The sequence below is a fragment of the Telopea speciosissima genome, chromosome 3 (assembly GCF_018873765.1).
Source record: "Telopea speciosissima isolate NSW1024214 ecotype Mountain lineage chromosome 3, Tspe_v1, whole genome shotgun sequence".
Classification (NCBI taxonomy): domain Eukaryota; kingdom Viridiplantae; phylum Streptophyta; class Magnoliopsida; order Proteales; family Proteaceae; genus Telopea; species Telopea speciosissima.
In genome coordinates, this window is record NC_057918.1 from 26105719 (window position 1) to 26129087 (window position 23369).

Sequence of the window (23369 nt, forward strand, 5' to 3'; positions counted from 1 at the left end):
ATAGGGAATCTCAAGGGCCAACATCAAATTCAATGGCATATCTCAACAATGTGGCCCAGCTTTTCCCTTGGTTGCCGTACCCTATTTCACAATGAGGTTCATTGAGGTTTCATGGAATGTTGGGCCTTAAGTTTGATGGCACCATCCAAAACTTAGCTTTCATGATTCCAATTTTAAGGTTTCAAATTTTAGATTTCATAATTTCAAGACACAAGTATCATGGCTGTCACACATCCTGAACAAAGCCAAAAAAGCAAAAAAATGCAGTATGTCAATGCACCTCTACAAAGTGCAGTCTTATCCTGCAATTTGATCCAATTAGAGACACACACTAACACCTGTTCTTTGGGCATGAGCTTAAGTAAAAAGACTCCAACCTCCTGGCATTAGTATCCACAACTACTTGATTGACAGCTTAAGTAGATCCAAATAAACCTATTCAAGAAGTTTATTCACAAATAGCAGCACTAGTATCTCATAGAAACTGACGAGGTAAAACTTAATTCAAGGTCCAATTCCAATCAAGAGCAATTTCATTAAGACGAAAAAAAAATAGCCAACTAGGTGGATTATTGATTCTACCACACTTCTTGTCATGCTGACTCGTCAGCTTCAAATTTTTGTAGGAAAAACAAAATTTCACATTTAGAATTAGGTAAGTGACAAAAATCACCCTTAATGAGAAATTTATGAATGAACGCCCACAACTAGTTTTTCTCAAGATTGCCTTGCTTAGACATAGTAGCCGGTGAATGTAAATCCTCTTCCAACGATCTCACCAGCACAATACCAGGCATAGCACTCCAGCCCGAACAGAGCAGCAATGCCAGCATCCTCAACCTTCAATTCCGGCCTACTCTTCCAAAGTTGCTTGACGTAATCAAGTTCTTTCCAGAGGGACTCGTAACGACCAGGAATACTGTCGAAATTAAGCAGAATGAGTGATTAATGACATGAGCATAAACACATGAATAGGCAAAGACATGGATTAAATTTCTTTTGAGCACATTGAAATACCAGTCTTCAGGTGTTCTATGCAATATGCCATTTCTCATATCAGTGATGAACAGTAATTGAACTTTATTAACAGCTTACAAGGTTGCAATGGTTTTACTCTTGAACCAAAAATTCATCAAGGTTAGTCTATCAGCCATGAAGCAATAAATCCAATTTCACTTGAAACAAGAAGTCACAGTTAGCACAATATATTTGGGTGTACACAAGCCTTTTGCATGCATTGTTGTACCTTTGTGGCTGGGCTCTTCTAAAAGCAACAAAACATCAGCTCTGTTGATTCAACAATGGCAGCCTAGGGGCAACCTCTTGTTGAACAAACATAGCTTGCTCCGTTGGCAACTTGGTTGCACAATTATGACTTCTACTGCACATGGAGGACTGGTTTCAACTTTCAACTGATAATCTAAATTATATTAGATATACATTTCCAAGTTTAATCTATTCCAATCTAGCCAATAACCATCTACACAGGCAAAATAATGTCCCATAACACAGTAATTTTGCATGTCTCAATGAGACAAAGTTTTCCAGCTCCCCCAAGTCCTTATTATCTAAAACAAACTTGCTACAAATCTTAATAGTAATTGACAAGTTCTAATAGATTAGGAACTGAATAGAAAGAGGATAACTCCAAATTTGAAGAACTATTGCAAGACAGTAATAACGATTGTCTCACATCCCTAGATGTAATATAGGGGCCTGAATGCCCAACTGCCTGAGAGTATATTACATTGCCTTCCATTTCACCTCCGGAAGAAGCTCTTAATGTTCTTAGCCAAATATGTTTTAATCTAGAAGTGGAGGTCAACCATATCTAGCTGTCCAAATGGAAGCTCGGGAACTGTTCTTGAGCTTTCTTGGTCTATCTAGGGGTTTTCTTGAAAATATTGTGTTAAGGTAGGATGAAAAAGGAAATTTCAGTCATACACATGAAGGGGCTGGGAAGTGAGAAATAAAAGAAATTGATATGCAAAGTTGCAAACTAGTTTGGTCTAAAAGAAAGTGGATAATGACTTTGCAGTGGGCCATTAAAGCTCCACATAACGTGATTCTGTGCTTCCTGGTCTTCTTGAACTGACCAACTTGTGGTTCTTGGTCAATTGCGTCTTCCACATGCATCATTGTTCCATAGATCATAAATTCTACAATCCATGGAAACTCAAGTGTCCCCCAGGCCAGAGCTCCTTACAATGCCACCTCAGGAGAAAAAATCTCCATGACTGTCCATTGGTACACATAAGTACTCATTATACTATTTATAGAATGTGTTTCATGCTTCACAAAGAACATGATAAATCCTATGATCCATGGAAACTCACATGTTCCCCAAACCAGAGCTCCTTACCATGCCACCTCAGGAGAAGAGTTCTCCAAGACTATCCACTGGTACACATAAGTACTCATTATTCTATATTTCTATTTATAGAATGTGTTTCATGCTTCATAAAAAAACATTTAATTTAACCTTAATAAGAAGACACCAATTTTTAGTAATATAATGTAATGTTGCCATTAAAATCTATTGCAGATTTACATGCTAATCATATCATAATTCATTCATAGTCAACAAACAGAATAGAACAGTATACATATGGAATGCACAGAACAAGCAAGAAATGTAACAAGAGTATTTCATGTTTGTAAATAATGATTATAAACAAATATACACCACTTCCTGGTAACTTGTTGGAAGCATCATAAAAGAAACTGTCGATGTTTAATAACAATACAAACAACACCAGAAGTCCAGATGTGCCTATAATGCAGAACTCACCTTTTTTTTAAAGGACAAGAAACAAGAAAGAGGAATTACTTTGTAGAAAGTAGAAGAAGAAGAAAGTTGTAGCAAGTACCTCTTTGAATAAACACAAATAGCAATAGAATGCACAAATATTGTTTATGAATAAAAACAGTAATACAACAAACTCCAGAGTTTTTATAAGGAAATCGCAGGTATAGGTTCAATCTATTCATTAGTCTTTACCAAAAAAAAAAAAGTATAAGTTCAATCAAACATGTTTCTTGTCAGTAAAATTATATGAATTAAAAGGAACTGGTGAAAAAATGTACGGAAGAGATATAAGTAGTTAAACACCTACCTTATATACCTTATTTTAAAAATAAAAAAACCTCATAGACGCAATGCTGCACTATGTTAAAGACATAGTGTGTCATAAAAAAATAAAACATGAAAGCCCTAATAAAAAAAAAAACTTTCCCAAGCACAAAAACAGAACAACCTTGCAAGACGAGTGTAGAAGAGCTGTTTTGACAATTCGTTACATTTCTCAATAGTAGGTGGTTCTTGGATGTATTTCTTGTTCTGCTCCAATAACTGCTTTTGGTAAGCACATCCATGCTTGGCCACAAATTTTGAAGCTTGAACAGCCTTTGACTGTATTTGTTGTAACTTGGACGCCATGAACTCCTCTAAATTAAACCTGAGCAAATTAAATAAAACTTTTTTAATTACCAAATCAACAATTTAGCAAAATCATACTACAAATTGCCAGTATTTCAGCATTCAGAAACACAACTATGTACGGACTTTAAAGCTACTCAAACACCACAAAAGATGCCCCCACCCCCCAAAATATATATATGTAAAAGAACCCCGGGAATCCTTGCAGTAACAAAACACCCTTTTCTGACTTGGTTCAAATTAACTGAGTCATAAAAATTCTATCATTTCCATACTTTAGCATTAGCAGGTCCTTATAAATTTCCACTCAATGTAAGTTTCCTGCACCACTTGAACAACCAAGCTGTCCAGGCAGACATTGACGGACTCTTCCCATTAAAGGCTAGGTATACCTACAGCATTTTCAGATATTAAAAAGTATACCCGCGCAACATAATCATGTTACGCTCTCTTTAGCAATCAAACTAGAAATAATTCAGATGACGAGTTTATATTCTTATATAATTCACAGATCACTGAATATACTGATGAAACTTGACTGCACAAACAAAACAGGCCGGACCCTAACAATCAAATATCGTAACTTAAGATCTAACACATCATACAAAAATCTCGTTCAATTTAAACCCAATCGAGATGGTCAGGAGAACAGAAGATCAAGGAAACCTGAGAAATCAAATCGGTAGAACAACAACTTCAAGTGATTTGGATCAAAGTAAAGGCATACGATGAAGCATTAATATCTCGATACTCGGCAATTATAATCAGAACCCAGAAAAAATTTCAAAATCGTGAGTTGTAACGAAAAAATGAGGAGAACCCTAGATTAGAAATAATCGTAAATCCAACAGAGGAAAATATAGATATAGCAAACATGAGAAACGCATTCCAAATCTGAGAAGATGAACTGTGAGGGTTCCTTACCTTGTTCTTCCTTCACTAATCGGAGGAATGAAAGATAGGTTGAGAGATGCAGAGACAGCAATTTGGAAAGTGCCTCCTTAAGCTTCTCGCCACACACCCTCCTTTGTTGAAGGCTTGAAGCAGTTAGTCTTGGGAGAACGGCAAAGATGGCTGACTTCACAGCTTTTATCCTTCCTCGCTATTTCATTTATCAGGAGGGGCTGTATTGTCAATTCAGCTACAAACCTAATGGAAATGCAGTGTGGAGGGGATTAGAGATTCCAAAGAGACTACTCCTGAGACTTGAGAGTGGAGAATGGAGATCATCTGGACTACTAAGTCCTTACCATACGAATAGGGCTCCCCCAAATGAATATCATGGATTCAGTGTACCGTATGGATCGGGTATGGGCCATCCCAGAAACCAATATTATATCCACAGATCTGCCCGTATTGGACAGTTACGCCCCTTAATTTTTTTTAAAAATTAGGTTTTTTTTAATAGATTTACCACTGATCTGTACCGTTCCACCAATATGGGATCAGCCGGCCTCTACCGATACCGATATGCCTTATACTATTGATTTGATACCAATATCTCAAACCATGATGAGCATTAGCTCTTCGTGTAGGGGTTGTCAATTGGTCGGTCTCAATCGGTTTTAATCAATTTTGATCTATTTAAGGCCTTTCAACATAAATCGGGTCTCATATGGGATCAGCCGGCCTCTACCGTTCCACCAATATGGGATCAGCCGGCCTCTATCGATACCGATATGCCTTATACTATTGATTTGATACCAATATCTCAAACCATGATGAGCATTAGCTCTTCGTGTAGGGGTTGTCAATTGGTCGGTCTCAATCGGTTTTAATCAGTTTTGATCTATTTATGGCCTTTCAACATAAATCGGGTCTCATATTCCACCACACCCCCCCCCCAACCACCCACTTTTCCCCTTCCAAAAAAAAAAAAATGGGGTGCAACCAGGCTGCCATGCTATCCAATCTGACTGCTATTTGCTGGCTAGCTGGCCTTACTCAACCTATGATTTAGAATTGCCAAACAAAGAGTCAAGGTTTTTCTTTATAGGGATGTTTTATGCACTTAGAGCGTAGGACGCACCCAGAAACATGGGGTGTGGGCAAAATGATCGGCCTGGCTCCCTGAATTACCGACATAGCTACCTCGTCTCGCTCCATATGTCTAGACGCAGCTTAGGCCCTTGTCTACTCCCAGGCAAAGAACATCGCCCATTATTATAATTATTATTAGGGGCAATTACTATCACTACTCTACACTTAGCTTATATTTACTAAAACTATCCTCCCTTAAACTTCTTTTTTGATACTACCCTGCTTTTAAACTTTTACATCTCCTTCTACCCTCATGTTTTTAAATACCCAGATTGCCCTTCCTTTTCACCTAGTAACCTGCTAATCTATTTAACCTACCATTCATCTTCTACAAAGCGCCCACCCGCTTCTTCTCTCTCCCTTTTTTTACTCCATTCGGTTTTTTTTTTTTTCTTCAATTTTTCTATTTAATTAATTTTTTATTCAATATTTCATCCTCATCGTTCTTCTTCGAACAAATCATGGTTCTAAGTATCGATATTGTATTGCCCGTATTGGGCAATACATACCAGTTTTGCTAGTCACCAATACCAATATCGATACTGTATCGATAGCAAGGTACGAACAAGGGGTAAAATGATCAGAAAACTCATTTTTTTAAGGAGATTCAAGGCATTGTCCAATCTGGCTTCTATTGGTTGGCTGGCCTTACTCAACCTATGTTTTCCATGCCCTTTCACATCCTAACCTTGTGGGTTTGCATTGATATTTTCTCCCCTCCCTAACCATGTGGATCTCTTGTTGACGAAACCGTTTCGTGTCATGATTGATGTGGCATGGGAGATTCTCCCCACAGTGTTGACATGGGAAATCCCTCTCACTAAAATAAATAAAGCTATGGGAGGAAAAAATTTAGGTGGGCTGAATTTACCAACCAAGCTTGAATATATTGTTTTTTGGGCTCCAATCCTTTCGAGGGCCCATAGGCCAACTAGTGGGGGAGGGGGATACTGTGGGTGGGGTGGGAAGACCATTCTTGAATATGGGGATCTATTAATCAACATAAACGGGGTATCTAATGCATGAAGCACCTAACACTACAGGGTTTGAGGCATGGTTTGTAACTCAGATCGGATCGGCCGATATTGGTTGAATCGGATTGGTGCTGACCAAGATCGATTCGATACACATGTACGGACAAGGGTAAAGCTAGAACAATATTTTTTTAGTGAAAGAATAGGGGCAAATGCATCATATTTGGCCCGATTCTCTGCGATACCAATCCAATCCAAGACATCGATCCGATCCTAATACTCTGAGGGGATTGACATATGTACGCAACCTTACCCGCTTCGCAGAGAGACTATTTCTCGACTCGAACCCATGGACATTAGATCGCAAGGAGGAACTTAATTTGTTGTGCCACAGAATTCAGTTCCACATCGATTGTGCCTAGGTCATAGAATGTCCATATAAGCAGCGGCTAACCTTCACATGATATGACATGTTTTAAAGCCATGCGATGAACCTTAGCAAATTAAATTATAGATATTCAACATCATCTTCAATTCACATGGTAAGAATCGACCCATTTTGAACTTGTCAATGTAGAGCTTTAGAAAATTATACAAAGATTAATATTTTCAAAGACACAAGAAAATAATGTTAGTGGCTACGAATGAGTAGAACCACATAACCAGAAACCTGCCGAACCCGAAAATTACCATAGAAATAGTTTCTCTAAAGCAAGTTTGGCTAGAGCGTATATGGACCACCTACATGGCCTCAGGCCCATGACCCCATTCCCTTGGGCATTAAAGTGGAAAATGCTTTCATATATAAACTTTGGGGAAAAAATAGTGGTTCACATTTTTTTTCATTTCCTATTAGACATATTATCACATATTTAATGTTCTTTTTATTTTTCAATTTTGCCTAAATAAGCAGCTTAAGGCCATGTTTGTTTCGTTGTAAAAATTTTCATGCAAATAACATTTTACATGAAATTTTTTCTTGATTGTAATTTTTTTTTAATTTTAAATTAAAATAAATAGTAGAAAATCCTATTTTACAGAAAGATTTTTCTTTTTCATCTTTTTTAGATGGAAACAAACAAAGCCTTATTGTTGAATATTTGAACTTTATAAATGAGAACATTGGAAGAGGGTGGTCCTTGGTGCAAAGGTAAGGCCGATGCTCCATTGTCACCTAGTGATTGCGGGTTCGAGTTGGGAAATAGTCTCACCATGAAGCGGGAGTAAGGCTTTGTACATCGTGTCCCTCCCTAGACCCCGCAGTGACCGGAGTCTAGTGCACTTTGGTACAACTTTTTTGTAAATGAGAATGTTGGGTTAAAGGCTTATGGGCCGAATGCCTATACAGTGTAAGAGTATCGGCCAAAGAGTGATTGGTTTTGAATATTGGACCTGATATGGGCTGAAACAGCCCGATCCGTATTAGTATCATATCGGTATGTATGACCGATTCGGCCACCTATACCGATACATATAACCTTGATTCACAGTGGTTTAATCTTTGAGGTTGTGATTGCTTGGGTAGCAAATTTCTAATGAATGAACCCGTCCTCACTTCATAAGGACTAGGGTGATTATTTGTTCAATTCTCAGCCCAGCCCATCTAGACCGCCTGAACCCAGCCCAAATTAGGGTTTGGCTAGGGCACTTATGGACTTGTGCAAAACCTTCATCCTTTCCTTTCAACTAAATCAAAGTTTGGTATTTGGGACCTGGGTTTCTCTCCTTCTCAAGAGTGAAAGTAGATGAAATCTGCTTATGCAATGTAGTTCCTGTCGGGGTAGGGTACGATGTCTTGTATTCCATCACTTTTACAAGTGGATTGATTCTAAAGGACGGTTAAGAGGCTGTATGGATTATATAGGTATTTTGGTAAATTACCTACATTGGGTTTCTCTATAAATTTGCGATGAAAGTTCTTTCTCTGTAAGTAACCTGAGACAGGTGTGAGGACAACTGACTGTAACCTATTCTCCATTGATGGTGAAGTAGATCTCGTCTTACCGTGGACGTAGGTAGTCTTACCAAATAACGTCAATCCTTGTGTGCATTGTGTGATTGCTTATTCACAATTTCTATTCTTTTTTGCATTGTTTAGGTCATAATTTTTTACGGTTCCTTCCATCATTTTATTCTATTTGTCAGCGGGGTTTTTTAATGTTGGGAAAAAGAACTTTATTCGAGAGTGTGGCCTACACCAGCACTACCATGGGTCTATCTCTCTCTTCTCTATATGAAAAGATACATCCGCCCCCTTATTTTGAGGAGGAGAGAGATAAACACATGGGAGTACTGTTGTAGGACACACTCTCGGACATAAGGGATGGATATGCTAGCAGTATATCATAAGTTAACTCCCTATGTGTCTACTCCCTATGTGTCTATCTCTCTTCTCCTTCCCCCCCCCCCTTGAAATGACTCCCTTGATTACCTCTCAAAAAAAGGAATAGAGAGATAGACTCATAGAGTGCTAACTTACAGTATATCGCTAACATACCCAACCTTTTTCCTAAAATTATAAGGTACAAGTGACATGATTTGATGAACTAGCATCTTCTATTGTCCTCTTATGGGCTCTCTCTCTCTCTCTCTCTCTCTCTCTCTCTCTCTCCCTCTCTCTCTCTCTTTCCATGCTTTCCTATATCAGATCTCTCTCTCTCTACATAATAGTATGAAGTTGCAAAGAATATTTTAAGTGGGCCATAGGTGTTTTTTAATTTCGAGGCATTGTCTACCTCCAACATATTTTGAATAATAAGCTGTTTTCATGAGTCCCAATGTAAGCTCGATCATGGTGGTGGTTGTAGTGAAGATCTTGAAGCTTCTGCAACTCCTGGTGGGTGATGAGGGCATGGTGGTGGTGATGGTAGTAAATCATAATTAAACCAAGCTTGCATGATGGGTTGGCAAAAAGCTGGATTTATTCTATTAAAGAAACACAACCCCACGTATGAACAAGACTCTAGAAAAGCAAGAATTGAGCAGAGAATAATTAAGTGTTTTATAATGCACTTTATGAGTCAAATCTAATTACTTCCATAGGCAATTATAAGTTTATTTTGTAGTTAAGCACCACTTGATTAATTAGAAAATTTAATTTCCTACATAAAAGGCAATTCTTGACACATCCGTATGAACTCGCCGTACTCCAACAACCTTTATTTCTAATTATGTGAATAATGAAAAACAAGTTGAGAGAATAAAACTAAAATTTAAGAGTAAAAAGGTGAGGCTATGAGGAAATGTGGACCACATTTATTAGGGTTTATAAGATGACAATAATAACAACTTATGAATCTGACCTAACATTTTATGTTGGAAGCATGGTGGAAAATTTCCTGCATAAGAAAGGGAAGACGCGTATTAGATGAGAAGATTGATCTCCAACACCCATATATTAGGAATGGTCAAGCTTAGAAGTCAATATTGAAATGGGATTGAGATTATAATCCCAAATATGAAAAAGGAGTGGTTTTGGTAGATAGCAACAAAAACAGCCTAGCTAGATCTGTAATGTTTTTATATGTAATGGGTTAGCACAGTTATTGTATAGTGTTGGATTAGTGGAAGGGTGTTGATTGGTGGATTTGGTTAGATGGAGCTCAATACAGGCAGTGATCTCCTTAATGGGTAATGGGTTTTTTAGTTAACCGCCTTAAAGTGTAAAGTAATATTTCATGTGTGGGCCTATTTACAATTTTATCTTATTATGGGAGAGACAATAATTGCTCTTAATTATAAGATTGGTCCATGTTCTCAGTTTAAAAATCAGTAGTAGTGTCCATTAGTTGTTAACCCTAACTGTCATATAGAAGAGAGCACACAAAATCAGCGAAGATTGTCTGGGCGCAAAAGAGAATCATCTTCTTCAAACAATATGGATCCATGTACAAGATTCTTATCGAATCTCTTGTGCGTAATTTCATGTTCAATGATTCATCATACGATTAGGTAAATTTTCTTCTATCTAGATCTACCAGTATAATTCCGAGTGATTATGGTGGACGTCAATTCACACACAAAAATAGTGTGTGGACACCTAAATTTTCCAAGTATGTGGTAGATCATTTGGGGAAGAAAATTTATGGATAGACTTATAGATCCTAAGGTCCTCCTTTCGTATGTAAAGTTTTAAAGAAGCTAACGCTCATGAGTGGATTCTTTGTGGAAGGACTTGCTTGGTTCTCGCGATTCACACTAGAAAGTGCTTCGAAAGGCATCGGCAACACAACTACGTGTCGATAATCAATCAGTTGTGCTCGCACATCACTCAGCTTACTTCGGTTGCAAAGATTTTCTTCTTAGGTGCATATCTCAACAACACAAAACGAGGATTTGGATCGTTATAGGACTTGACTTTTTGAATAAAAAAAAACACACAACTTCCACCAACATACAACCCAGCCAATGGCTAGGAAAAATAAAGGATTCATGGCAATAATGAACTCAAAGTAAATAAATTCGTAGATAAGCATATAAGCAAGTGCCTTCAGCAATCACACAAAAAAAAAAAAAAAAAAATAGGATTAAATATGTGGAAAAACAAAGCATCAAAGAATTTAGGATTACCAAAACCGTGTACAAGACTACGAGGGGTGCATGGGAGTAAATTACTGAATTTGAGATTGAAATTTGACATGTGCCCTATATTGACCATTTCCTAGATATGTATTTAATTGTCATAGTTACCAAATGTGGCATTTCTTTGGATGGTAGATATATCTTCTAAGAAGAATCATATCCTTGGATTGTAAAGGATGAAAAGCATCTTAGGCTACAAGACCTATTAATTACCATCACTTGTATATAATAATAAAGGACACCTATCATCTACCAGCTTTTAAACTCATGGTGTTTCATTAGATTCCAACAACCAAAAGATTTGTTTGATGAAATAAAGTATTTCCTGCCTTCCATTTCTTAGATATACATATAGTTTAAAAAAAAAAAAAAAAAAAATCTTGATTTTTATGCACTTAGCTAGTTATACTCTCTTAGAGAATATTGAGTTCACGCAAGAAGGGAACCTACATTCTCTGACCTTCGTTAAACTAAGATACTTTAGGATAGATTTTTATCTTCATTCCATTGTAATCCTAGTTTCCTTGTACATCCAACTTCCATCTGTGTAAGGCCTCTTGGCCATGTATATCTAATTGTATCTAACTTTCACGCATGTGTGGTATCAGAGCTCTTAGCTCCATTGAGCCTTTGATCATCTTCTCAATTTCCTCTTTTTGTTTTTTTTTTTATTGCTGCGGCTACTCCAACAAGTTGTCATTGCTGTCGTAGCCACTTTCGGTACCACTGTTGCATCATCTCCATTAGATTCCTACTATCCCACATCCCCCCCCCCCCCCAACATTGCTACAACCTGCCATACCCACATTACACTCAAGGATTTACATGGTTTGGCAAGATTGCCTACGTCCACGGTGGGATGTGATCCGTCTCACTATCAATGGAGAATAGGGTTACAACTACTCGTCCTTATACCTCTCGTAGATTGCATTACAGAGAAAGAACCCTTGCTACAAATTTATAGCGAAATCCTATACAGGAATTTTATCGAAATACCCATATAACCCTATAAAATTTTCACGGGGGGTTACTACCCTCGAAACCTCCCACATGGACCTATTAGCTCATCGAGATCCCGCCAATAACGTAGATTAACGCACAAGGTGGGCCAATTCCTACAACCCTTCAGAATCAACCACTAATGCAAAAGATAGGATACAAGATATTTACCCCCAACTAAGGGTGTCAAAATGGAACTGAAACCGAATTTTGGAACCAGAACCAATCATTTACAATCAAACTGCAAAGAAATGATCCGATTTTGATTTCATAGATTTCTTTCCTAGTTCGATTATGGTTTAAAAAAAAAAAAACGACGGTTAACCGCATAAAAACTGTATAAAAATTATTTTATAATTGATGATTTTTTTAATAGGAAATGATGTCGTGGACACAATGAAGAATAAAATAGATAAAATGGAAGAATTAAAAAAAAGGGCATAGTTTTAATTTTTTCTTAACTACTTAACATTTTGTTCCCTTTTTCTCTAACCGTTACCTATATTTTAATCCCTTTCCATAGTTACCATCATCACTCATAGTGTATTCCTTGCCCATTTTTTAATCCATTTCATATTTTAATCCTTATCCATAGCTGCCATCATCAATCACTGCTACCATGGTGGGTTACGTCCTTACATGGAAACATGGATATAAAAAACTAACCCTAAGGCTGGTCTCTATCATTTTCTACGGACAGACGACAATAAGTCTCTTCTCTACCTTTCCCTCTCCTACAGAACAAGGACAAAAAAAATAAAATTAAACGGTACAAAGGTGAAATCGGATGTGAACCGATGCTACAAACCACATGCAAATCGGTTGTTAATCTGATAACAAAAACCGAATAGAAACCGATAAAACTGCACCGCATATAAAACGATTATGATTTTGGCAACGGTTTTTATTTCTACCTTGAAAAATGTGCACCGAATCAAAACCGATCCGTATAACCAAAACCGCACCATTTGACATCCTTACCCCCAACAAACCCATAATTTTGGATAGAATTTTATTTTCATTCCATTGTAATCCTAATTTCCTTGTAGATCCAAACCTCCATCAAATGTAAGGCCTCTTGGCCATGTATATCTAACCCTCACGCATGCATGGTTTGCAAGTAAGATCAATGAAAATAAATATATATTATCTCTTTCACCTTGACTCCTTGATTTGGGGTGGTTTAGCCAAGTGTTAGCCTTAACCATGGCATTTAAAGTCCAACTACACGTTCGAACAAGCTGGTTTACCTGAGCATTATCTAACACCCACGCACGACATTATTTTTCTGAGGTTACCTAACACACACACACACACTAAAAGGGCACTTCTTAGTAGCTTTTAGAAAGAAAAAAAAAAAAAAAAAGAGTTCAATTCTTTTCATTTTTATGATGACAAGCTGGTGTGGTGATTCCCACGAATTTCTTTAATAAAGAATGAAAAGTTTACAACTACAACACCAATCAACACTGACAATTTTTTCAAGTTCTAATGGATGACTTGAAGTGAGCCAGCCATGGTTTTATATATATTTGATTGATCATGACATTACAAGTTCTTCTCTTTGTTTCTCTGTCTCTTTCTCTCAGTTAATTAACTAAACATTAGACTATGTTAATTTCTTAATAAAGAATGAAAGTTTACAACTAGAACAACCAATCACTGACTTCAAGTGAGCCATGGTTTTATATATATTTGGTTAGACACTGCAAGCTAGTTCTCTCTCTCTCTCTCTCTCTCTCTCTCTCTCTCTCTCTCTCTCTCTCTCTCTCTGTGTGAAGTAAACATTATTAAAGAATGTAACATTACAACTAGAACACCAAACAACAATGACAACTTTTGAAGTTCTATTGGATGACTTGAAGTGAGCCAGCCATGGTTTTATATTTGGTTAAAGACACTACAAGTTGCTCTCTCTGTTCCTCTCTGTTCCTCTCTCTCTCAGTCAGAGAAGTAAACATTAGACTATGTTAATATCTTAATAAAGAATGTAACTTTACAACTAGAACAACCAATCAACACTGACAATTTTTTAAGTTCTATTTGGATGATTTGCAGTGATGGTTTAATGGTTTTTATATTGATATCTTTCTCTTCCTCTCCAATGCTTCTTCCTTATAGAATGATCACTTCATTGCTAATAAGAACAGAAATAGATGCTATTGTTTACTAGTTTAAATCTCTCTCTCTCTCTCTCTCTCTCTCTCTCTCTCTCTCTCTCTGAGAGAAGTAAACATTAGACTATGTTAATTTCTTAATAAAGAATGTAACTTTACAACTAGAACATCAATCAACACTGACAATTTTTTGAAGTTCTATTGGAAGACTTGCAGTGATGGTTTTATATTTGGTTAAAGACACTAAAAGTTCTTTTCTTTCTGTCTCAAAGAAGTAAACATTTTCATACAATATTGTTTTTACTGTGCTCTGTATGTAAAGGATCATGAGCATATGTTATTCTAAATTTCTAATTAGCAAGAATCATGCTTCAAGGCCAATGATTTGTGGGTTCTTTTGGATCACTTAAAAGAATGCTGAAGTAGTAGGAAAAGGCATAACAACATCATCCCATTATTATTCTAAACAATAAAATCTTCAATGTCTGTTGAAGACCATTGTTTGATACTACTTGTCAATTTATTATAGGTTGAAGCCGCCGGACAATCATCCCGAATCACTTTTTCCATCTTATTGAGTCTTAGCACATGGAGCTTTATAGCTTCATGATCTTCAGCCCTACGTAGAAGATCATCAAACCAATCATTTTCTTATTCTGATTTTTTTTTTAAGTTTTAAAGAAATCTTTATACTATAAACAAATCTTCATAGCTAATATATATTTGAAAGGTAATTAAGGGAAGAAGTTCTAATTGGAGACACACACACACACAGAGACACAGAGAGAGAGAGTAAAAGGAGAGCAGTTTTTCTGAATTTGTTGAGGATATCTAGAGGATTGCAAGTACAACTTTCTTTTTTATTAGAACTCATGCACATAACAAAACCCATGTTCTCATGAATTCACTGGTTTTGAGTGATCTAATTATGTTCACATTTAAGTGTTTGACTAACAAGCCAAACCACTGATCCATATCTACTAGGTTTTATATATATATTTAAGAAAGAATTTGAAATCCTAAGAACCCAATAATTATGATTTCAAGGGAAGTTGCTAGCTTGGACTAACTTCAATTATGGGGAAGAAGATCTTTCAAGAGCTTCTGTTTTGTCTAGTTGGTATGTTGATGATTGCATTATAACTTAAACTAATCTTAAGATGACTTCTAATATTTGTGTATATATTCTTCAAGTATGCATGTCTATGGATGTCTTTGATTAATTTGGGTTCAATAAGGAGTACTTTAGTATTGGTTAATTGAAGGATTTGATTAGTCATAGGTTGGGAAGTAGAGATCTGCTAGGATATCTGACCACCAACATAATTTAAAAAAAAAAAAAAAAAAAAAAAAAAAAAAAAAAAAAAGTAAAAGTAAAAATTCCATAAAGAAATGAAGCTTATATATGATACTCATCTTGTCAACCACCATGTTTGATTAGATCTCATAGAGATTGAAGGATAAAGAAAACCTTTTAAAAGAATAATAAAAGACACCAGCTGTCCAAGGAGATAAAAACTGAATTTTTAAAGCTGTGAGGTTTGATCTTGCTTCTACTACAGAATCAATAATTTGCTTTTTCTTGAGAAGAATCTTTATCATCTCTAGGTATTATGAGCTTACCTATATAAATGGTTCTCCTTTAATGGGAACTTCATCTCTTACACATAATAACAACTTTCTTTGGACAAAAAGCCTATAGCTCCAAGAAAGCTATTAGTTATGGCTATTGAGATTGAGATTGACATTAATGATCAACCTTCTGTTGGGCTTTCAAGAATTGCAGTTTCTAAGACTCATGGAGAAGACTCTCCATACTTTGAAGGATGGAAAGCATATGATGAAAATCCTTATGATGAAGTAAAGAATCCTTCAGGAGTGATACAGATGGGACTTGCTGAAAATCAAGTAAGTATCAAAGCAGTTGCTGATATGAATCTTACTTATTCTCTTCTTTTGAGCTTGCATGTAATAATATTGCCCTTTAATTTGTTCCTTGTGAACAGGTTTCCTTTGATTTATTAGAAGAGTACTTGGAGCAACATTCAGAAGCTTCTAATGGGATCTCCAGCTTTAGGGAGAATGCTTTGTTTCAAGATTATCATGGGCTCAAAACTTTCAGAAAGGTAATATATACCTTATGTTCATGAATTTCCCAAATAATTAAGACTCTGTATATGGACTAGATTCATGAAATATATACTAACTCTACAATTCATTCCTTTCCATTCAAATTTAGGCAATGGCAAGTTTCATGGAGCAGATAAGAGGAGGAAGAGCTAAATTTGATCCTGATAGAATAGTTCTCACAGCAGGAGCAACCGCGGCTAATGAACTCTTAACTTTCATCTTAGCAAACCCTGGTGATGCTTTGCTTGTTCCAACTCCATACTATCCAGGGTAAGAAACTATAAACAACCTAATTAAGCCAGAAATTCCACAATTTATGGCCTTGAGTTCATTCAATCTGTGAACTAATTAGAAAATTTCATCACAGATTCGACAGAGATCTTAGATGGAGAACTGGTGTCAAGATTGTACCAGTTCACTGCAATAGCTCCAACAATTTTCAAGTTACTCCCCAAGCTTTAGAAGAAGCATACAATAAAGCACAAGCTATGAACATTAAGGTCAGAGGGGTTTTGATAACAAACCCATCAAACCCATTAGGTGCCAGCATTCAAAGATCAGTCCTTGAAGAAATTCTCAAATTCGTCACCAGTAAAAACATCCATCTTGTATCAGATGAAATCTATTCGGGTTCCGTCTTCTCCTCCTCTGAATTCACAAGTATTGCAGAAGTCCTTGAAGCTCAGAAATACAGAAATGCAGAGAGAGTTCATATTGTTTACAGTCTATCTAAAGATCTAGGCCTTCCTGGTTTTCGGGTTGGGACGATATATTCGTATAATGATCATGTTGTGACTACTGCGAGAAGAATGTCTAGTTTCAGCTTAGTTTCTTCTCAAACACAAAATCTCTTGGCTTCAATGCTTTCAGACACTAAATTCACTAAGAATTATATAAAGATTAATAGAGAGAGACTGAAGAAGAGATATGAAATGATCATTGAAGGCCTTAGGAAAGCTGGCATTGAGTGTTCGAAAGGGAATGGAGGATTGTTTTGTTGGATGAATTTGAGTCCATTTTTGGATAAGCCCACAAGAGAAGGTGAATTGGCTCTGTGGAATTCAATAGTGCATGAAGTGAAGCTGAACATATCACCAGGCTCTTCTTGCCATTGTTCTGAACCTGGCTGGTTTAGAGTGTGTTTTGCCAACATGAGTGAGAAAACACTAGAAGTTGCACTGAAGAGAATATATGATTTCATGGAAACAAGAAGATAGAACAATGAAACCATCTCTCTTGTTAAAATTTTGACCTCTTCTTCATTATTTTGTATTCTTTTTTAATATGAAAAAAAAAAAAACCAATTGATTGAATACTGTAAATCTTCTTATAAATTGAAATATAAGTTTTGTTTTCCTTCTCTTGGCTTCAATAATGTAGTTCCTGGTGACCCCCTATTAGGCAGGTACGATGTCTTTTATACTGTCGCTTGCATTAGTGAGCTGATCCAAAGGGCCGTTAAGAGACCGTAGCGCTGAAGGCCCCGAGGATTTTCGGTAAATTGCAAGTATAGGGTATTTCGATAAATTACGTGTATAGATTTTGCTATATATTTGTAGCGAGGGTTCTTTTTTGTAATCAATTTGAGAGGTGTGAGGACAAGCAACTCTAACACTATTCTTCATTGATAGTGAAGCATTTTTCATCTCACCGTGGACGTAGATAATCTTGTCTAACCACGTAAATCCTTACGTGGATTGTGTGATTGTTTGTGCCATATGATTAATGGGGCCCACTCTAGTGATGAGCGTTAGATTGGACCAGCCTAGTATAGGATAGGTTAAAGCGCTTGATTTAACGTGTTTCATCAGCTCTGGAGCTTTTAAGATATTAGTCAAGTACCTCATAGTTTGTTTGCGATTTCCATTCTTTTTGCATTGTGTTAGGTTCACGTTTTTTCTACACGCTCCTTGTATGATTGCCCACTGTTTTAACTCAAACCTGCAAGTTTTTTCTTTGTCTCCTATTTTGAAGCTTATCTAATTGGTTTGAAAGAGCCATTAATATTTCAAATCCCAAGCAACAAAAGATATAAATTGTTGGAGAGGTCTTAAAAAAATATAGAGTATATCTTAAGAAAAAAAATGTTTTGTCATTTTGGAGAGGTCTTGCTCAAGCAGACATAGTTAAACTCGATTTCAACTCAGCCAGCTGGTCTATAAATTCATTAGAGGAATGAGTTGATTTCTATAAATTATATTGAACCCATAACACCAAAAAGGTATAAATTTCAATTAACAAAACCTATTAATTATAAGATATTTTAAGTTATATACTCTAGAACCAACCTGGTTCTTGAAGATATTAATGGATATAAGAAGTTATTTGTTTCTAAGATATTGATTATAGGGATGGAAGTCTATTGTATTTGTAAAACTAATCTCTATGAATTGAAATGGTTGTCACTATGTCTGTGGGCGTGCATTTTTCATCATGTTTGGACTGCTAAGACCATAGGAGATATGACCTTGGCACATATGCATGTATCGATTGTTCGAGTTGGCTGGATTTTCATTTATTAAATTCATTGCTTTAATTGATAATGTATAGAAATTAACTTAAAACTATTAGTAAGAAGATATAAGAAAATATTAGTTATACATTCATAGAATGAAAACCAATTTGCATCATTGATAATAGAGAGAAATTAACTTAAAAATTATAAGTAAGAAGATATAAGAATTACTTAGTTCTACATTCATAGAATGAAATACAATTTATTTGTTATGTGTATCTTGAATTCTTGTACCCGTTTCGAAGATTGGCCTACTCCAACATTTTTTGTGGCCACCCGAATGGATCACCCTGACTTGGAGGAGTATTTATTAAATTCATTGCTGTAATTGATAATGTATAGAAATTAATAAAAATTATTAGTAAAAAGATATAAGAATTATTAGTTCATACATTCATAGAATGAAACCAATTTGCTTCATTAAAATTTCATTAGATATAAGATAATAAAAGACATTTTCCTTCTCGAATCCTTAAATAATATTAAAGTCTACTTGGGTTTGTGAATTTTGATGGTAACTATACTAAAAATTCAAAAAATATATATATTTTGTGGGTTTGATAATCACTTCAAGCTATGACAAATGAATGTGGAATAATCAAAACACATACACTCATGACTAGATTAATGGTACCAGACTACCAGTTGGCTAGATCAACAATACCTTACTTATGTCATCAAGCATGTCAGGAGTAAATGGCCCATTGTTTCATTTTCAGTTCCGGCCTTCTTACACGTGTAGGGGAGTGTTGATAGAAGTCCCACATCGATTACCTCTTATACACCTATGAGTGTCTCTACCCAATAGTTTGAGCTTTTGGGCTGGATATTTATGGTATGAACAGAATAAATAATACTTCAATGAAGCACTAGAAGTAAATCGGTTTTTATATGTTTTGATTTTTCAAAGCTTCCGTAATAGTCTCACATCGATTACCTCTCATAGAGGAGTAAATGGCCCACTGATTCACTTTTAGTTCCGGCTTGCCTACACGTATAGGGGAGTGTTAATAAAATAGTGCCACATCAATTATCTTTTATATACCTATGAGTGTCTCTATCCAATAGTTTGAGCTTTTGGAATGGATATTTACGATATAAATATAATAAATAATACTTCAATGAAGCATTAGAAGTAAACCGATTTTTATTTGTTTTGACTTATTGATTTTATTTATCTTCCATTGTTTATAATAAAAAAAATTTTGACTATAGTGTAGTTTTATCAAATGCTCTACCATATAACTAGTTGAAGCCACAAGTTGAAAGGTCACCAGCAGTTTTGTTTGTAAAGTATGTTTTACTATCTCCTAACGATGTCCTAACTAAATTATGTTTAATTACATATCTTAATACTATCATTTCGAGTAAATTAATTATAATTAATTAATGAAATCATAATATATGACTAATTGGGACCAACAAATTAAGAATTCAGATCTACCCTCCTCAATCACATGCAACTAGTATCACCAAATGATGTACCAGATCAGAATATCAGGTGTAAACCAATACTAGTTCTTGATTTTTCCAAGGAAGATCTTTCTCTCTTATAATAGGAAGGAACAATTATAGCATAATATATAAAAGAGGTAAAGAGGTTAAGTTATAACCACCATTTAATTTATATATCCTTTCCACAACCTAAGCACTCTGAATATTATAAAGTACTCTTAATCAGTTCTGATCTCTTTAGATTTTTAAACTTATGATCATATAGTCTTTAATGGAGTTTGGGGGCTGAATAATAAATATTTTGTGGGGCTAATCCAACTTGTTTTGTAGATTATAAGCATCTTTTATTTCTTGTTTGTTTGTGGTTGACAACAGTCTCCAAAGTCTCCTACATCTAGCTAAAACTGTTGGGGATTTTTTTTTTAAGGGGAGAAAGGGGGAGTCAAAGTCAACTTTACTCTTATGTAAACCACGAGCTTAGAGAAGTGATTGAGTAGACTTGGGTAGGTTCTAGCAAGCTGAATCCTCTTGAACGTGTGTTCTAGGGTAACCCCACATGCCACATTCAAAGGAAGAAGAAAAAAGCATCATATATAAGGGGGGGAGAGGGTTCAATTCCCTACACTGCCCGAGTGCAGTTTTGATCGAATAAGAGAACCCCATTAGGATCTGACAAAAGGGGAGGGATATTTATGACATATCACCTCTTCACATGAACAGTGATATGTGTAATTTCATTTTTGAGTTGTTATTATACAATACTTTTTACCCATATAAGGATGTCTTCATCAATCACAGATTTTAATTAGATGTTATAGATTTGAGGATTTAAATATCCATCGATTTAATTCACACCCTTGATGAAGATGGCATGTAAGGATTATCCTCCCACCAAAAAGAAATGTAAGGTTATCCTTGGAATATGCAAATTGAATGATCCATTAGTGGTGTTGTCAAAGTTTAAGTTTAACCATTGGATAAGAATTTTATAGGTATATGATAAGCCTTGCGCTAGCATAATCGTTGGAGGAGGAAAATTTCATTAATTGGTTAAAATGTTTCTCAATCTTTAAGATCTATTGATGATATTTTTAATGTATTGTTTGTTTCATTGTAAAAAAAATAATTGTTTTTCAATGTCATTTTTGTATTTACATCAAAATCAATAGTGATATTAATTTACAAAAAAAAAATTATTTTCTCTCTTTTTATATGGAAACTAACCTAAATAAAGTTGCTAATCTCCAACAAATGTAGAATAAATTTTACTTTTTGAGAGATGATTGGTTATGCCATCAGCTTTCGATCCGCTAGTAGTAAACACCAATCTAAGGGCTTGACATAAGAGGACAAGGGGTTTTTTCTAAAAAGGGAGGAAAGAGGATGACACATGTTGGACGCGCTGATTACGTACCCAACCTTTTCTCTTATTATGTTAGGTTTGTGATGCATGAGATGCAAAGTGTGCAGCTCAAATGGGACTGTCAATTGGCATGACAAATTATTATTGTTGTCACTAGATTCAGGGAAAAAAATATATAGGAACTATCAACCCTCCGATATATGTCAAATTGGGATTATGAAGGCATTTGCATAAAATACATAAGAGGAAGTAATTGGCACAAAAACCATTGTGGTCCCAATGTAATAAAAATTTACCATGTGAGGGTCAAATGACATAGCCCCTACTCACATTCTTTTTCAATCAAAATTCCTTTTTTAAGGTAATATTTGTTGGTCAATGAAAAATAAAATAAAAGAAAAGATGTTTTTCTTTCAAATTTGATTTCATCTGGAAGTGGTGAAATTTGCTTTATTTTTTCTTACAAAATTTCTTTCTCAATTTGTGGGGGTTTTTTTTTTTTAAAAAAAATAAATGTGTTTTCCAAAACCAAACCTTGTCGTCATTTCAATTTATTGATTTAATTTGCATGTGGGTAGCTGATTATGTTTTATCTGTTGATGGTTCGCATAGGGTTTTGCAATATGATTCATCTTTTATGTCTCTTATTGAATATCAAACCTTATCTACCGGGGGATCATCTTATTCGAGGGATACAATGTCTTGTATTATGTTACTTACATAAGTGGGCTGATTCCGAAGGACCATTTAGAGGCCAAAGGGTTTCAGTAAATTACCTATATAGGATTTCTCTATAATTGTGGTAAGGGTTCTTTTTCTGTAATCAATCTAAGAGAGGTATGAGGACAAACAGTTGTAGCCCTCTCAATTGATAGTGAAGCAAATCTCATCTCACTGTGAACATAGACAATCTTGTTGAACCACGTAAATCCTTATGTTCAATTGATTGTTGTTTGCGATTTCCATTCCTTTCTGTATCATTTTAATTTCTCGTTTGTACTCATGTGTGACGGATATAAAGATCCTTTATCTTATAATAGTGGATGAGTTTCATCCAATTTTTTCCATGTCTCTAAGTTATGGCACCACAGGGACCCTGTTGACATCGGAGACTAGAAATATCATGTAGGATATCTGCAGCAAGCTATGGAAAAAGGAAACCTTTATCCCCTCAAGTGCACCAAAAAGGTACATCTGATGTTGCACATGCACTTGGGGGAGTGTTTTAAACAAAAGCACTTTAAGATGTACCGTCAGATGTACATTTTTGGTGTACTCGAGGTGTATTATACTTGAGGTGATAAAAATTCGGCAAAAAGATTCCGGAAGATAGAAATTTGGGTGGACAATGAAGAATTATATCGCTAGTTAACTCAGGGAAGCATTGTCTATTGTATCTATGCTTTAGAAACTTGATTTTATTATAAAATTTAAGACTAGTATATTGGTAGTTGCTAGTATTCTAGCCTGTAGGGCTAAGGATGATGTACCTAACTTTATATTTGGTAAAACATTTGTTTTGTTTATTATTAAATAAATTAAGATTTTATAAATTTAAATAAATAAATTTTTTTAAAAAAAAAAGCTAAAGAAAACCCTACAAAAATGTTATTTCAACTTCTCTTTCTTTTTTCTTGAATTTTTTTTTTCATTTCTTGCAAACAAAAACAACCCAAAATACATTTATCACCATTCCAAACATGAGGCAAGAGAACTTTCATCCTCCCCAGGAGTATGATATGGCCGGCGATTGAGC

At 35.5% G+C, this 23369-nt stretch overlaps 2 protein-coding genes across 3 annotated transcripts; one reads left to right on the forward strand and one right to left on the reverse strand.

The window, feature by feature from the left end:
* Positions 1–422: 422 nt before the first annotated feature.
* Positions 423–4500, reverse strand: LOC122655642. 2 transcript variants are annotated; one of them, XM_043849896.1, is made up of 3 exons: positions 4364–4500; positions 3258–3458; positions 423–919 (listed from the first exon to the last, which is right to left on the reverse strand). In XM_043849896.1, the coding sequence occupies exons 2-3, from the start codon at positions 3437–3439 to the stop codon at positions 733–735; spliced, it is 369 nt and encodes a 122-aa protein (XP_043705831.1). In that variant the 5' UTR covers positions 3440–3458; positions 4364–4500; the 3' UTR covers positions 423–732. The 2 variants fall into 2 exon arrangements, with proteins under 2 accessions (XP_043705831.1, XP_043705832.1); XM_043849897.1 differs by having other exon boundaries at positions 4359–4500.
* An 11372-nt stretch (positions 4501–15872) lies between these two features.
* LOC122655644 (1-aminocyclopropane-1-carboxylate synthase 7-like) lies at positions 15873–17504 on the forward strand. Its single transcript, XM_043849898.1, has 4 exons — positions 15873–16058; positions 16157–16276; positions 16390–16550; positions 16648–17504. The coding sequence occupies exons 1-4, from the start codon at positions 15873–15875 to the stop codon at positions 17495–17497; spliced, it is 1317 nt and encodes a 438-aa protein (XP_043705833.1). The 3' UTR covers positions 17498–17504.
* Positions 17505–23369: the final 5865 nt, after the last annotated feature.

Coding starts and splice junctions, on each gene's coding strand:
- LOC122655642 (XM_043849896.1), bottom strand. CDS start 3,439: ATGGCGTCCAAGTTACAACAAATACAGTCAAAGGCTGTTCAAGCTTCA. Junction 920..3,257: donor TTCTACACTCGTCTTGCAAG/GTTGTTCTGTTT, acceptor TAATTTCGACAG/TATTCCTGGTCGTTACGAGT.
- LOC122655644 (XM_043849898.1), top strand. CDS start 15,873: ATGGCTATTGAGATTGAGATTGACATTAATGATCAACCTTCTGTTGGG. Junction 16,277..16,389: donor GGCTCAAAACTTTCAGAAAG/GTAATATATACC, acceptor ATTCAAATTTAG/GCAATGGCAAGTTTCATGGA. Junction 16,551..16,647: donor CCAACTCCATACTATCCAGG/GTAAGAAACTAT, acceptor ATTTCATCACAG/ATTCGACAGAGATCTTAGAT.